We start from the raw sequence: 15,813 nt of genomic DNA, 5'->3' as shown, positions 1-15,813 counted from the left end.
TAAGGTGAGCTATTACACACAGGAGAGCAGAAGGGGTGGGGGGAGAAAACCTTTTGTAGTGATAATCAAGGTGGGCCATTTCCAGCAGTTGACAAGAACGTGTGAGGAACGGGGGGGGGGGGGGGGGGGGGGAATAAACATGGGGAAATAGTTTTTCTTTGTGTAATGACACATCCACTCCCAGTCTGTATTCAAGCCTAAGTTAATTGTATCCAGTTTGCAAATTAATTCCAATTCAGCAGTCTCTCATTTGAGTCTGTTTCTGAAGTTTTTTTGTTGAAGAATTGCCACTTTTAGGTCTGAAATTGAGTGACCAAGGAGGTTGAAGTGTTCTTCCACACAAAGATGGACTACAAGCCGTTAGGAACAGTATCCCCAATAATGTCACAGCAAACCTGGTGGCTGAAGTTTGTGACTTTGTCCTCACCCATAACTATTTCACATTTGGGGACAATGTATACCTTCAAATCAGCGGCACTACTATGGGTACCCGCATGGCCCCACAGTATGCCAACATCTTTATGGCTGACTTAGAACAATGCTTCCTCAGCTCTCGTCCCCTAATGCCCCTACTCTGCTTGTGCTACATTGATGACATCTTCATCATCTGGACCCATGGAAAAGAAGCCCTTGAGGAATTCCACCAGGATTTCAACAATTTCCATCCCACCATCAACCTCAGCCTGGACCAGTCCACACAAGACATCCGCTTCTTGGACACTACGGTGCTAATAAACAATGGTCACATAAACACCACCCTATCCCGGAAACCTACTGACCGCTATACTTACCTACATGCCTCCAGCTTTCATCCAGACCACACCACACGATCCATTGTCTACAGCCAAGCTCTACGATACAACCACATTTGCTCCAACCCCTCAGAGAGAAACACCTACAAGATCTCTATCAAGCGTTCTTACAACTACAATACCCACCTGCTGAAGTGAAGAAACAGATTGACAGAGCCAGAAGAGTTCCGAGAAGTCACTTACTACAGGACAGGCCCAACAAAGAAAATAAAAGAACGCCACCAGCCATCACCTTCAGCCCCCAACTAAAACCCCTCCAATGCATTATTAAGGATCTACAACCTATCCTGAAGGATGACCCAACACTCTCACAAATCTTGGGAGACAGGTCAGTCCTTGCCTACAGACAGCCCCCCAACCTGAAGCAAATACTCACCACCAACCACATACCACACAACAGAACCACTAACCCAGGAACCTATCCTTGGCAACGAGCTTTGTTGCAACTGTGCCCACATATCTATTCAGGGGACACCATCACAGGGCCTTATAACATCAGCCACACTATCAGAGGCTCGTTCACCTGCACATCCACCAATGTGATATATGCCATCATGTGCCAGCAATGCCCCTCTGCCATGTACATTGGTCATACTGGACAGTCTCTACGTAAAAGAATAAATGGACACAAATCAGATATCAAGAATTATAACATTCATAAACCAGTCGGAGAACACTTCAATCTCTCTGGTCACTCGATTACAGACCTAAAAGTGGCAATACTTCAACAAAAAAACTTCAAATCCAGACTCCAGCGAGAGACTGCTGAATTGGAATTAATTTGCAAACTGGATACAATTAACTTAGGCTTGAATAGAGACTGGGAGTGGCTAAGTCATTATGCAAGGTAACCTATTTCCCCTTGTTTTTTCCTACCCCCCCCTCCTCAGACGTTCTTGTTAAACCCTGGATTTGTGCTGGAAATGGCCCACCTTGATTATCATACACATTGTAAGGAGAGTGATCACTTTAGATAACCTATTACCAGCAGGAGAGTGGGGTGGGGGGAGGTATTTTTTCATGCTTTGTGTGTATAAAAAGATCTTCTACACTTTCCACAGTATGCATCCGATGAAGTGAGCTGTAGCTCACGAAAGCTTATGCTCAAATAAATTGGTTAGTCTCTAAGGTGCCACAAGTACTCCTTTTCTTTTTGAGAATACAGACTAATATGGCTGTTACTCTGAATCCTAATAAGCAGGCATCCATGATTAAGGTCTTCTGGGGTGGGGTGGGGAATGAAGGGGACCACACACACACACTTGCTCCCCCACCAAGTTAGAGAAGCTCAAACTCTGTGGGGAAGCAAGACTAGTTTGTCCACACTGTCTGCTCAGCAAGTAAACCACTTGAAGCCAAGCCTGCAGGCAATGAAGGTGAAGTCTCACAAAGGATGTCACATATCTACAGGAAGAGATGTAACCTAGAAGGATGAGACATGAATGGACTGATATCTGTGGGCTCAGTTGGAGCTAAGTGACAAATTCCTTTATGGATTGGAACCTGTCCTGAGGAAAAAAATGCATGTTGTCCCAATAAACTCTGTGGGAGCTAAAATGGACTTTTTGTATTTAGAGAGACAAGGTGGATGAGGTAATATATTTTATTAGACTAACTTCTATTGGTGGACTGGAAGGGACAAGCTTTCGAGCTTCACAGAGTTCTTCCTCCAGTCTGTAGAAAGTAACCAGTGTGTCACAGCTAAATACAAGGCAAGACTGATTGTTAAGTACAAGGAATTAACACATGTTGTAGGGGACCACTTAAAATGAAATGGGCAATTAACACCTTTACAGTCGTAGGACAAAGGAGGGTTAGCAGCAGCAAGGTGTTTTAAAATTGTTGTAATGAGCCATAAAACCAGTCTCTCTGTTCAGAGCTTGGTTTTGGTGTCTAGCAGAGTTATGAAGTTTAATTCACAGGCACATCTGGATAGATTACAACTTGGCAGCCCTCAAAGGTCGTGTCAGAAGTTTCTTATGTGGAGGTGAGGGCTGGAAGGAGGAAGCGGGGGAATGTTAGGTTTGCTACATTGTACACTAGGCTGTTTTCTTGGTGGTTCATATCCTCTTTGGTTAAAATGTTTGAGGTGTTGGTCTCCATCTATAGGGCTGAGGCCTGTGGTACTTACTTTTTGGTGCTGAAATGGAGACTCCCAGTGGACCAAGGGTTGCCCTTGAGTTTTTCAGTGAATCTAATGAGTTATGTGTCTTTTCACAGAACAGGTTGTCTCCCTCACAGGATTAATCTTCAACTGTAACTTGTACCTTCCCAGGGAACCCAGAGGATAGGAGCCACAAAGCCCTCCATATGACTATAGCTGTCACCATCGAGCATAAGGCCATATCCACCACATCAACTGAGGCCTGCCGAGTGAGATATCACTGCAGTCATTGAAGAAGTTCTGTCACAAACTAAGGATGGTAGAAAGGAACTGGAGAGGAAGCCAATCCATCCTGTCCCTTATACCTTCGATTTGGAGCACAAAGAGGAAAAGGGCCCAGGCATGGACCAATGGATGCTGCTGTTAGGATATAGATATTCAGGCCTGTCTGTAAAGGCCTATACTCTAAGAATTTAGGTGTATTCTTATCACTTGGCTAGTTATATAAGTATACAAGAAAGAATCAAAATCACTGTCTGCCGGTGTAAGGGCCTTCTCTTACTGTGACAGTCTGAGGCCCTCTGCTTAGGCTAAGGCCTTTGGCTAAGCAGCAGAGGTAGCCATAAGCTGGGAAGTGAACGGTCACAGCCTCACATCCCAAACTAGTCACATGGAAATAAAGTGCTATTGGGCTGTTAGGAATACAGTCCTGTCCTGATAATGCCTATCGCCTCCAGAGAAAGGGAAGTGCCTAGAAGATGTAAAAGGAAACTTAGTTTGATAGCATCCTGTCTGGCAAGAACTCACTTATCAATAGCTGGGATGTGAAATCCTCATTTCTGCATTTGTTCTATCACTGTAGTCCCCATTTCCCCATTGTTTGTCTGTATAATCTCTGTCTGGTTCTGTGATTGTTTCTGTCTGCTGTATAATTAATTTTGCTGGGTGTAAACTAATTAAGGTGGTGGGAAATAATTGGTTACATAATCATGTTACAATATGTTAGGATTGGTCAGTTAAATTTCAGGAAAATGATTGGTTAAGGTATAGCTAAGCAGAATTCAAGTTTTATATATATATATATAGTTTTTTATATATATATATATATATATATATAGTCTGCAGTCAATCAGGAAGTGGGTGGGTGGGGAAATGGGGTTGGGGAAATTGGAATCATGTTTTGCTAAGGGCAGGAATGGAAACAGGGACACAGGTGTAAGGCTCTGGTGTCAGAGCTGGGAAGGGGGACACTAAGGAAGGAAACTGGAATCATGCTTGCTGGAAGTTGACCCAATAAACATCAAATTGTTTGCACCTTTGGACTTCGGGTATTGTTGCTCTCTGTTCATGTGAGAAGGACCAGGAAAGTAAGTGTGTGAAGGAATAAGCCCCCTAACAGCTGCCTGTAAAAATCTTCTAATCTCAGTAGCAGAGTGCATGCACACCATCAGGGGAATACACTGAGGGACCAACACTTGAAGAACCATCTTATATGGGTGTCATATAAGAACAGAGGTAAGACAGATAAGATACTTCTTGCTGACCTCTGCCTCTGTTCCCAAAACATATCTAATCAGCTTCAGAAGATTCATAGAAAAAGCTAGCTGCCCTTCCTCTGCTACTCTAAAATATCAAGTAAGTAAAGGGACGTCTCACATACTTTTGAATAACTCTGTACTTGGAGCTTCTTCCATCCTGGTGGTCAAGTTTAAAGCTTCTGAAATCCTTCAGGAAAAGGATATGAAGCACCCATAGCCTCATCAGAGGAGGAAGAAGCAGGGCCAGCCAACTGATTCAAAGAATCCTCCTCAACTTAATCCTTATCTTTTTATTTTCCCTAGGACAGATGTGTAGTACCGGAGATTCAAGTCTCCTGGAAACAGAAGGATGTTAACAGACTGATTCAGTTGGGGAGGGGAAAAAAAAAACTACTCAAGATCCCTCTGGGGAATTTTTCATTGAAACAGCAAATTCAATTATGTGTTAGTTACACAGGCCAGCAAGACTATACTCCATATAAGATACCCATCATAGAACATCAAGAAGAATATGAAGCCAAAGGAGGAATAACCACATGACCTGCAGGACAAAGGCACTTTCTGAATGCCTCAGCCTTTTAAAAAGAAGCTGCAAGCAAAAAGTATACTGTATAGGAGATTTGAAGGCCTAAGGACTCCCTGGAATGGGCCTACAATTCCATCCCATTGGCAACATGGCAAAGCTCTCAGGCTTTAAGCCTCAGAACCAAAGTAACTTCTAACTGTCTGATATCAAATGGAGACATGATCAGGAATGGATCCTGACTACAGTCTAAAAAAAAGATAAAACTGGAGAGAAGACAATGCTAGATTAAGCTCTCTTTGGCTACTCAGCAACACTGGTGCTGTAAACCCAACCAACTCTGAGGAAGGTGATAAGGTAACCAAAAGGGAATCAGACAATATAAAAGTATCCCCTGACAAGAAAGAATCTCTAAGTGCCAATTCCCTCGACAATGAAATTCCCTCCTATACCAATCTACACCTCATGCAAGCTTCATCGCTAATTTCTTATGGGGCTATAGGTGAAGGTGAGGGGAACAGTCACATCTCCGCTTCCTTCTTCTTTGATGCAGAGGAGGAAGTAGTCTGTGTCAAACTCAATTCTTGGAATCTGAAGACTTTTTGGAGCCAGACTTCAACCTTCACACAAATGACATTCCAGGCTCTGAAACGCCAGGTCCTAATGAAGCAGGTGCCTGAAATGCCTTTGCAAGCAAGAGAACTCTAAGCTTCAACACCCACTTCTCACAAATATGGGAACTTCTCATGGGATCCACCATGCTCAATGGCATATTCATACCCAATGAAGCCAAAGAATAGGGCTGACAAGCCTGCACTGAATTGGACATAGTTCTTATCACTTACGGCACATCTATGTAAATAAATAAGATATAGATCCTGGAAACTTCACAATTGTGTGGTGTCTTTCTAAATGCTAATGACAATAAAAATACACTATGGGACCATTAGGGTTACGATCCCTTTTACAGTTTCATGTCTGATGTTGGGCACCACAAGGCAGTTGCATTCTGCCCTAACAACTATGGCTTACTAGAAGGTTCCATCTCAACAACCTGGGTACCTGTGGAATCCAAAAGTGGGTATCTACACTGAGTCTTCAAAGGGAACAAGAAACTAACATTTTAAAAAGTTTTCTAAAGTTACTAAAAATTTCAAAAAGAAACTCCATGACCACAACTGAAGGAACCCAAACTTGGAGGTAGCATATTCCAGAAGACTGACTGCTGACTGCCAAACCAGTCTCAATGGCATTACCCTGAATTATATCAGTATTTACTTAATACATATATCATTTCTCAAGCATAAATAATATTTTACAAATGTGGGTCCAGATACAGGTATCGTATTATTATTATAGCCAATTGCACTTGAAATAAACTATCCACGTCATGTAATATTGTCATTTGATTTTGAAAATTATGGTGATGACATAGAACTTAGATTAAAAAAAATACTATTTCATTTGTACTTACCAGCTCGGTGTGAACTTTAAGATGTGCCTGGAGCTTGTATTTATCTGGAGTGGAGTAGTCACAGTCTTCGGTGGGACATTTCAGCAAAATGTTACTGTGCTTCTGAATGACATGACGCTTAAGGCAGTTTTTGGTGATGGAGGAATAATTGCACTGGGAACAGTAATACAAATGCTCTCGAGTGTGAGTACGAACATGCATGTCATAATGCACCTGGTACCAAAACAACTTGCCTAAAAATAAGATTAAACAATCAAACATGAAAACAAAGTTTTTTTTTCTGAAGAATTTTTTTAAATTGATATTATAAATAATTCAAATACATATTTAATTTCAATTCAAACCACAACATCTGAATCCTTTCCTTCTGTGTTTAATGAAAGGTTAGCTGTTAAAATTATCTTAAAAACACCTCACTGATGCAAATATATTTAGAAACAGCAATTGTGGCACCTCCTTAATTGACATGTACTAAAGAAAGAGATCTTAACAAGGGACCCCTTCATGGAGGATATCATAACAAATGTATTCCTAATGAGGAAGTTCTTTAAAAGGTGTGCCCCTATTTAAAACATGAAAATGCAGGAATTCGTAGTAAATATGGTTTAGCTGAACCAACCATAAGTCAGGAGGCCTTGTTGACACTTGCCCCTCTGTTCCAAACTGTTCTAAAATAAGGACTCCAGGAAAAAAAGTGATTAGAAAATCTTTGAACGTGCCTGTACAAATATGCTGACTTTAAAGAATAACTCTACATTTAATTACTGAATGTCTTCAAACTTGAATTCCTTTCCCTTCTCAGCGATGAACACTATAACAAGACAAGTTCAGAGTTTCTTACTTTCTCCATTTTTGAATTATGCAAGCACAAAACTTTCCGTCAGAACATCGGTGACAAGTGTATGCTACTCCCCACTTTTGTAACTTCCACCAAAACAACAACAACTTTGGTCTCAAACTAAGTATTGAAAATTTCCACCCCAAAAGGAATTTGTTTGAGAAAGTTATGATAAAGGGAAACCACATCAGTAATTTAACATTACATTATTTGCTATCAGAAGAGGTCATCAGACACGTCTGGTGTATATATACACATCTCTACATACTACAGAAACATGATAGGCTGAATTCTCCACTATGGTCCATACAGAGCTTGAGCACTATGGAGAGCATGGGCTGATGGTGAGCTGATTGCAACTCCTTGGTTCTGCTCTGCCTGGCCCCGGCAAAAGTTAAAGCAGCAAGGGGCACGGGAAAGGAAGAGAAAACAGCAGCTTTAACTTACGTTGCAAGCATACCATCCCAGACGGATCTTACCCCAGCAGAGAATCAGGCATATCAGAACCTCACTTTGCCATGCCTTCTCCATTTTCCAAGGTTTCCTTGGCAGATTTAAGTTCATTTTGCATTCTTTATGCAGCACAAAATATTTTCAGAGGACCAGAACCCAGCCCAGAACCTTTGTACTTAAGTCAGAAATTACTGTTGCTACAAATGAAGAGATGGACAAATGCACCAAAGTATAAACCAGAATGCAATGAAAAAAGTACGGCTATGTGACTTATTTGAACTAACTCACAGTATTCCACTGCTCCTTACCACAGTATTCACATTCCAAGTCTCCATACACCTTCCTGATCTTCTCACACAAGTCTGTGTTCATTTGTCTCTTTTGTAAACTGTCCAATATCTGCATAAAGGCAACAGCTCCACTTCGATTATCAGAAGCCATATTATGAGAGTCCAGCTGTGGACTGATGACTGTATTGGAATCTGATGCTGTAGCAGGGTTTGTGGACTCATCTGTGTTTTGATTTGGTGACTTGCTAGTTTCTAATTCATTAAGACAAAAGGGTTGAACTTTCTCTTTGGAAGCTGAAAGGTTCTCAATGTCTATATTTTTCTGACTTATATTAGAGCTTTTGCCTCCAGACAACAGCGGAATTTCCTCACCCTGCATATTCACTGAACTATCATGACTGACTTTCTGCACATTTTCATGAGAAGCCTTTAGCTCATTGGAAGCACAGGTATCATTTTTCAGTAAGAAACAATCTGAAGCCAGGTCTGATTGAGGGTCTGGTGCTGCTAGGTCTGTTGATGGTTGATGTGGTGTTTCTGGTACATTCTCCACCGGGAAGTTTTCAAATTCTAAAGAAGGGGCAGTCTCAATCTTCAGAAGACTACCAGGCGGATCATTATGGCTTCCATCTATGGTATTTGATTCACCTTTACAAGTAGATTGCTTTGGTACGCTAAGAGCATTAGCACTTAGGGGAGTGAACTCATCTGCACTCTGTGATAACTGTTCTCCAAGTGCTTCCTGTTGGATATCACCTCCTGGTTCCAGAAGGCAGAAACTTTGATTGATAGAACTGTTAAAAACAGAAGTTTCTTGTAAATGTCCATGCAGTTCTTTGATATGTGCACGAAGCCTTACAGAACTGACAAATTTCTTCGAACACACAGAACAAACATACACAAATGGATGTTTTCGGACATGAAGTTCGAGTGCTTGATACTTTGTGGCTCCATGGCCACAAAGTTCACAAGCAAAGGGCCTTTCATCACCGTGGACTAGCATGTGTCGGTCTCGATCCAGTTCATTTTTGAATTTACGTTCGCAAATATGGCAGTCATAGAGCAGTTGTCTCTTGCCTTCTCGGGTCATCAAGCGGAGCTCATCAAATACATCTTTCACTTTTTTGTCTTGCAAGTCATGTGTTTCCTTGATATGTTTAATTAGATTTTTGACATCTGAGTATTTCTTTTTGCAGAAGCGGCAATGCTGCTTAATTTTCTTGTGGACTCTCTCAATATGGACTTTGAGATGGCCTTTGCTGAGACAGGTGAATGCACAGTAATCACAACTAAACTTCTCTCCTGTGTGTTTCCGCATGTGGACATTGAGGTTGGCTTTTATAGCACTGGCATAGCTGCAGTATGAACATTTGTAAGGCTTTTCGTTTGTGTGAATCCTCAAATGAGCCTGAAGAGAGTGTTTAAATTTGAACACCTTGTTGCAGTATTCACATGTAAAAATTTTTAGCTGAGTAGGACCTAACCTAGAAAGAAGCCAAACAATCAGAATATAGTTATCTTTAGAATTCTGATATATAGTTGCAAAATATGCCAAAGCAGCCTTGCTGTGTATTATGGACTAAGGGCATATAAAAATCTTCATTTTATGGATGGGGGAGAAGCTAATTTTTTAATTAGTGGATATGCCTCTCACACCCCACCTGCTCTCCCCACACACACACGACTCAGACAAACTAACTGTCATACGTTGCACATCTAATTTTTTTTTAAACCCCTGTATCTATTTTTTTTTTTTTAAATTCAGGACTAACCCATTCTAAAGTTTACGTTTCCAACCTTATTGTGCTGAACTATTACTATTAGACAAATTAAGGGGGAAAATGCTGTAAACATATTTGCAGAAACTCAGTTAAATTTTACAGTCTCAGCACTTGTGGAAATATGACATTCGGGAGACTCAGCTTTGGTAGCAGTAATAGTTAACTTCACTGAACTTGTAGCTATTCAATTTATAACGACAAGATTGGTTCTCTTGAGAGAAAGCTAACATCTGCCTCACAAAGTTGCTGAAGAATAAGATATTAAACCATTTAAGGATAATGAAAGAAAGGGGTAAATTCCAATAGACAAAGGTGCTATTTTAGGTTATGATGATTGTTTACCTATTTTTATCTTCTTATACTGTTGTAACTCTTAATATTTGACAGACTCTAATGGTCTAGCTACTCTGACTCACCTGATGTATAATCTGTTTCTGCCTGCTGAAATAAGGGAAACAAATGGAGGAATTTCCATTTACATGATGCTGGATAAGGAAACATTTCATTCCTAAGTTTAACATGAACCCAAATACTTTAAAATTACCTGCTTGATTTCATTGGCTGCTCATATGGAGTTTGTTGAATGGCATATTCTTGATACCCTCTTCGCTGAGCTGTGTCTGGTACTGCTGTCTCAGGATTTGTTGCTGATTCAGTTTCTGGGGGAGCAGCCTCAACTGGAACAATTTTTGTAGCTCCTAAAATTAAAATAAAACATAAAAATGCTTATGAAAATAGTGATATTAAAATGCAGTTGCCCTGTGACTATTATGCTATTTTACTTTGGTTTGTTCTACTTATTTGCATGTAATAGTAGAAAGACTTACAGTAAAATATTGCAGATCTTTGTTGTATTGTAGGTGGGCATAGTGATGCCAGTTAAGGTTGCCTGACACTTCCATTATAAGATCCTGTTTTCAATTGCTTAGATCTTTGCTAAACTTTAACCATTTGAACTGAAATTTTACATGACAGGGTATCTGCCTCAGGTTGAAGTTTTTGGGAGAATTTCAGCCAAAATGATTCAGCCATTTCCAAGAACGAGGCTAGAGAAAAAATAACTTTTACCAGTATTAAAAAACAAAAATAAAAAACAAACGAACATCTTTTTAAAGAAAAAAACAGCTCTAGACCCCTCCTGCTTTTAACGCAATTAAAATGTGGGGCTGAAGGAGGAAAAGTGGGGGGGGGTTGTTTTTGTCAGGGATGTACCTTTTGTCAGGGATGTACCTTTGGGCAAAAATCAGCCCAAATTTGGCCAAGTTGTAAACCTTTTTAAAGATCATATTTTGCACATGCTCAGTGGAGACTGAGTTTAGCAGCTGAGACCTCTGAATATCCCATACTTGCTGAGCATGCTCCAGCCTCTTACAGATCCAATAGCTGATCAGATTGCATATACCCCACCCCCACAGTGCAACTGAGAATGCTCCAGCTCAACACTACAGAAGCAAAGCTGGACTTTCCCTGTAATGACTTCTCAAATGGGGTAAGGTTGGGCACTGAAACTAGGAGCAGGGAGCCTGTGTCTCCAGTGCTCTGGTGCCAGCAGAGGGATAACAGTTAGCAAGGAGGAGGGGAAATAAAAATAATAATAAAAATAAATAAAATGCAGAGGGGACAAAAGCTGGACCAGGAATGAGGGAAAGAATAGAAAGAGGAGCCTCGGACTGGCTGCGCAAGTTGACCGGGATTGGAAGCTGGTGCGGGAAACGGTCACATTCTGTTTTAACTCATTCAGTGCACAGAATGGACCTGCTCTGTGAATGAATCAGGATTGCACAGTAAAGGAGGCTGTTGTCTGTATGACCCTTAACACATTTGTTGCAGAAGTTGGAAGCTGTGCAGTGAATGAGGTAGGGGATTGCATGAAGAAAATCTCTTTGCCTCAGCTCCCCATCTGTAAATTGGGACAATACCACCTCCTCACTTCACAGGGGCATTGGGAAGACAAAAAAAATGTTTGTGAAGAACTCAGAAACAATAGTGATGAGCACCACAGAAAAGCCCATGAGGAATCTAATAATTCTGTCTTTAGTGGGTTTGAATAGTGGGTAGTAAATAAAGCATGGAGACACACAATGTACAATAAGGAGAAAACAAATATTGAATAGTTGCTTATTCGGTGAGTCCTGTCCATTCCGTGCACTGAATAAGGTAGTGGTCCTATGAAAAAAAGTAGCAAATGATCATGTAATTAAAGACTGTATCATAATGCATATGCAAAAGAGGGACAAATTAAGGTTACCTGTGCAACCTTAAGTCTGACATTTCCTAACTTTTGAGTGCTTGACTTTGCAAACTTAATATCCTTTTAACATATATTGTGTGTATGTGTGTAACCCTAGACCTAAAACAGCTTAGCTGAAATAAATTACTTCATGCACAGTTGGCTGCATTAAGTCTCAAAGATTTTTTGTTTGTTTATGTCAGCATTTGATCACATTTCGGTTTACAGCATTAGAAACTAAGAAAGATCTAACTGGGAAAGACGACAGAATCTTGTTTCTTTTTGTGGCAAAAGAAAGAACACAGATGAAATGAAATGTGAATATACTTTGGAAATAATAGAATAGAGCACAGAGAACAAAATTAAAAGGTAAAGTCACATAGGACAGTTTAGATAAAGTAAGAATGATTTTTTTTCTAAACCTAGACTCCCACTATGTTATATGAGAGAGAGAGAGAGAAACAAAATGATGCATATGAACTATTCCTTTCATCATGAAGGAACAAAATTAAGGTAATTATCTTCCCACCCATCAAGCAGATGGTTTTAAAGAAATGATCCTTTACAAAAAATAAGCAATACTTTAAAAAAAAAGGCGGGGGGGGGACTCAGTTGAAAAATAAACTAAAAAGCCCAAGATTAAACCTTAGATACTCTATGAGTGAAGGAAAGCTAGTCTGTAGGCAAATAACTAGGGCTGGTCAAAAATTTTCCATCAAAAAATGTTTTTTAATGGAGGGAGGGTTTGGGTTTTTTTGTTTGGTTTTGGGTTTTTTCAGTGTTTGCTTTCCACAGGAAAATTTTGACTTTTAATTAAAAAAACGAACTTCCAAAAATCAAAAATTTTGATTTCAAATACCACCACAGCAATTCCTAGGAGTATGAAATCAGGATCCTTATGCCCATACTTAGAGCCCTGCGCGGATACAGAATTTGGATGCGGATATCCGCAGATATAAAGTAGTGTGGCAAATTGCCGGCACTACTATGATGGGTCTTGCGCTTTCTCTTCTTGGGTGGGGGTTCAGGGCACCGTTTCTTGGCCTGAACTGGGGTATTAACTGCCCCACTATTGTCCTAGAGGAGGGGAGTGGAGATGGAGGGACCTGGGCCCGCCCTCTACTCCGGGTCCCAGCCCAGGGGCCCTAGGGATAGCAGTAAACCACTAGAACTAGCGGTTCCTTTCCCTGGGCTACTTCCCTCTCCTGCCCTTCAGCTTGTGGGGCTTCCTGCCCTCTCCCTCTGCACATACCAGGTGTCCCTTTACCTAGGGTCTTGGTCTTCTTAGCCCACCGCACACTTCTCCAAACTCTCCTCTGCTTCCCTCCAAACTGCTCTCTGTTCCAACACCAATCCACTCTGCTTCAACTCCTCTTCTCTGATTGAAGCAGGGAGTTTTTATCATGTGACTGGCTTCAGGTGCTTTAATTGGCTTCAGGTGCTTTAATTAATTTATAGCAAACTTTCTTCCCTCTACAGGGAATAAGGCTCCCTTCTAACACTCTCCTGCTGCCCTCTGGCCATGCTGTATCACAGTAGATATCGACAGATTTGCAGGCTCTACCCATATTCTCTTCTATGGGCCAGGTTTCCCAGCAAGACTACATGTTCCATGATGTATTGTGGCCAGGAACTCCTATGATGCACTGAGGTTGCTCACGAAGAGGTGAGATGGTAGTGCATCATGAGAGAAGTAGTTTAGCCAGGGAGCCCAGAAAATAAAAAAAATTTCTGACCAGCTCTACAACTAATACCTGCAATGCACACCACATTTAGAGAATAGTAGCACTCAAAGGCCCTGATCAGAATAGGGGCCCCATTGTGCCAGATAGTGTATGTTCCCAGTAGACACAGTCCTTGGACAAGTTAGTAGGCTATCTGTATCTCGGACTCCCTCTTGATCTCAAGTGCAACCCACTCAGGTCTCAGGCCTGGGAGGAATTATATGATTCTCCCACTCTCAGACCTGGGTTTGAGCTGACATCCCCTGGTACTAACCATGATTATCTCAGCAGGTCTGACTTGGACTCAGACCCTGCAGTTCTGTTGCCTGGGAAGCAGTGACCAATGGTTAATACAGTGGCTAAACAGCCTTCTTAAAGCAAAGTACTACTTATTTAGAACCAAAGAGAAAACATATCTTACTATCCCCAACTGTGACAACTTGGGGAATCAATCTATATGTAACCAACCTATGAATTTGAGTTGATTTTCTTAAATTGCTGCTTCATTGAATGCCTCAGTATATGAAGAATCCACCATCTGCTATCACAGCTGTGCCACACATCTCCCAGACCATTCATTCTTCTTACTTTATCTTGATGGTTGCCCAATTGAAATGGTAGCACGTTAGCACAATGGGTTGGTTGAAGCTAGGAGAACCATTTCCCACCCCCCACCCCCAATTTCTCTGTAGCGGGCTGGGGTTTGAAGCAGTAGTATTTCCCCAGAAGGAGGAACAAAAAGATGAGCCCTTTAAAACAGAGACTGGGTCAGTTAGAGGGAGAGAGGAAAATTAGGGCAAGGGAGAGGTACAAGAGGCATGCTTTTGTAGCAGAGGGGATTTCTGACTGCAGGACCAGCAAAGGTCAAAGGAAGCTGGCTGGGTGGGGGCCGGGGAGAGAAGAGACATACATCCATGATGCAGAGAAGAACCATTAGCTGCAGGAGGAGGATCCTGGACACCCTAAAGTAGCCTAATCTAAGCCCAGAGAATGCTCCAGAATGGTGAAGAAACTGAGGCAGGGAATGGTGTATAGGTGTGTCTTAATGTAAAGAAGATCATCACAGCTCCTCAGGGCATGGGGCAGCTGGACTGCCAGGTTCCATTTTCTTGAAGGGGTAACAGATGGAGAGCTTGTGCCCAGGGAGTGTGCCAGAGAGGCCTAAAATGAGACAATGCTGGAGCCTACTCATTCAGCAAGCTTAACGTGCACAGGGCTCATTGAGGTGGGACCTAAACACAGCAGCCTGGTGAGTGTCCAGTAGAGGGAGCTTTGCCAGGACTGTGATATCAAGGCTTACCATTAGAGCCTTACAAATCTGCAGATATATGCTTTCTATCCATGGATGCAGACATCTGTGGACCATGTTTGCAGATAGATGAGGATCCAAATTTTGTATCTGTGCAGGGTTCTTCTTACCATTACCATTCCCTGGATCTGGGAAAGACCCAACTTCCCCAGACTCCTGCTCCAGAGCGTCTCTCTGTCGGCTTGTCTCCCTGGAGAGCCCCTGGGAACTAATCCCCCTTCCTCTTTTGAGAGGGCTTTGTAACGGTTTAGTGTTCTTATGATCTCTAGGCTCCAGCCACTTCATGTTGGAACCTGGCAGTATGTCACTGTCCTGTTATTTCCCCCCAGCATTTGTTGGGAGGTTTGTTTATTTATAGCTGTCATGTTGCTTTTCTGATTGTTTTTTTCTGACAGCCCTCTATCGAGCTAGATCAATAAATTCATATAGAAAAGTCTATAACCAGCTATATAAGAACTTCACCACATTGACCAGGTCACATAGAGTGTTCATAAAATGATTTCAAGTATCAGAGGGTAGCCGTGCTAGTCTGTATTCACAAAAACAACAAGGAGTCCGGTGGCACCTTAAAGACTAACAGATTTATTTGAGCATAAGCTTTCGGGGGTAAAAACTCCACTTCTTCAGACTCCTTGTCATGAAATGATTGTATCTCACTGGATCTCAATTGATACAATGATTGTATCTCAATGATTGTATTTTAGATTATTATATAGCAGCTCCATGTTTGCCACAGT

The 15,813-nt window shown here is 41.5% G+C and overlaps 1 protein-coding gene across 5 annotated transcripts in view; it reads right to left on the bottom strand.

The window, feature by feature from the left end:
* Window positions 1-15,813, bottom strand: part of ZFAT (zinc finger and AT-hook domain containing) — a 135,073-nt gene that overhangs the window by 65,058 nt on the left and 54,202 nt on the right. For all 5 annotated transcript variants that reach the window (XM_043539057.1, XM_007067180.4, XM_043539055.1 and 2 more), the window contains exons 5-7: window positions 10,358-10,511; window positions 8,051-9,516; window positions 6,452-6,684 (exon numbers count right to left, since the gene is read on the bottom strand). In XM_043539057.1, the coding sequence (XP_043394992.1) occupies window positions 6,452-6,684; window positions 8,051-9,516; window positions 10,358-10,511 (1,853 nt within the window). The remainder of the gene's footprint in view (window positions 1-6,451; window positions 6,685-8,050; window positions 9,517-10,357; window positions 10,512-15,813) is intronic.

The sequence above is a fragment of the Chelonia mydas genome, chromosome 2 (genome assembly GCF_015237465.2).
Source record: "Chelonia mydas isolate rCheMyd1 chromosome 2, rCheMyd1.pri.v2, whole genome shotgun sequence".
NCBI classification, from domain to species: Eukaryota; Metazoa; Chordata; order Testudines; family Cheloniidae; genus Chelonia; species Chelonia mydas.
Note: the sequence above shows the minus strand (reverse complement) of the source record. Positions and strands in the feature narration are given on the sequence as shown.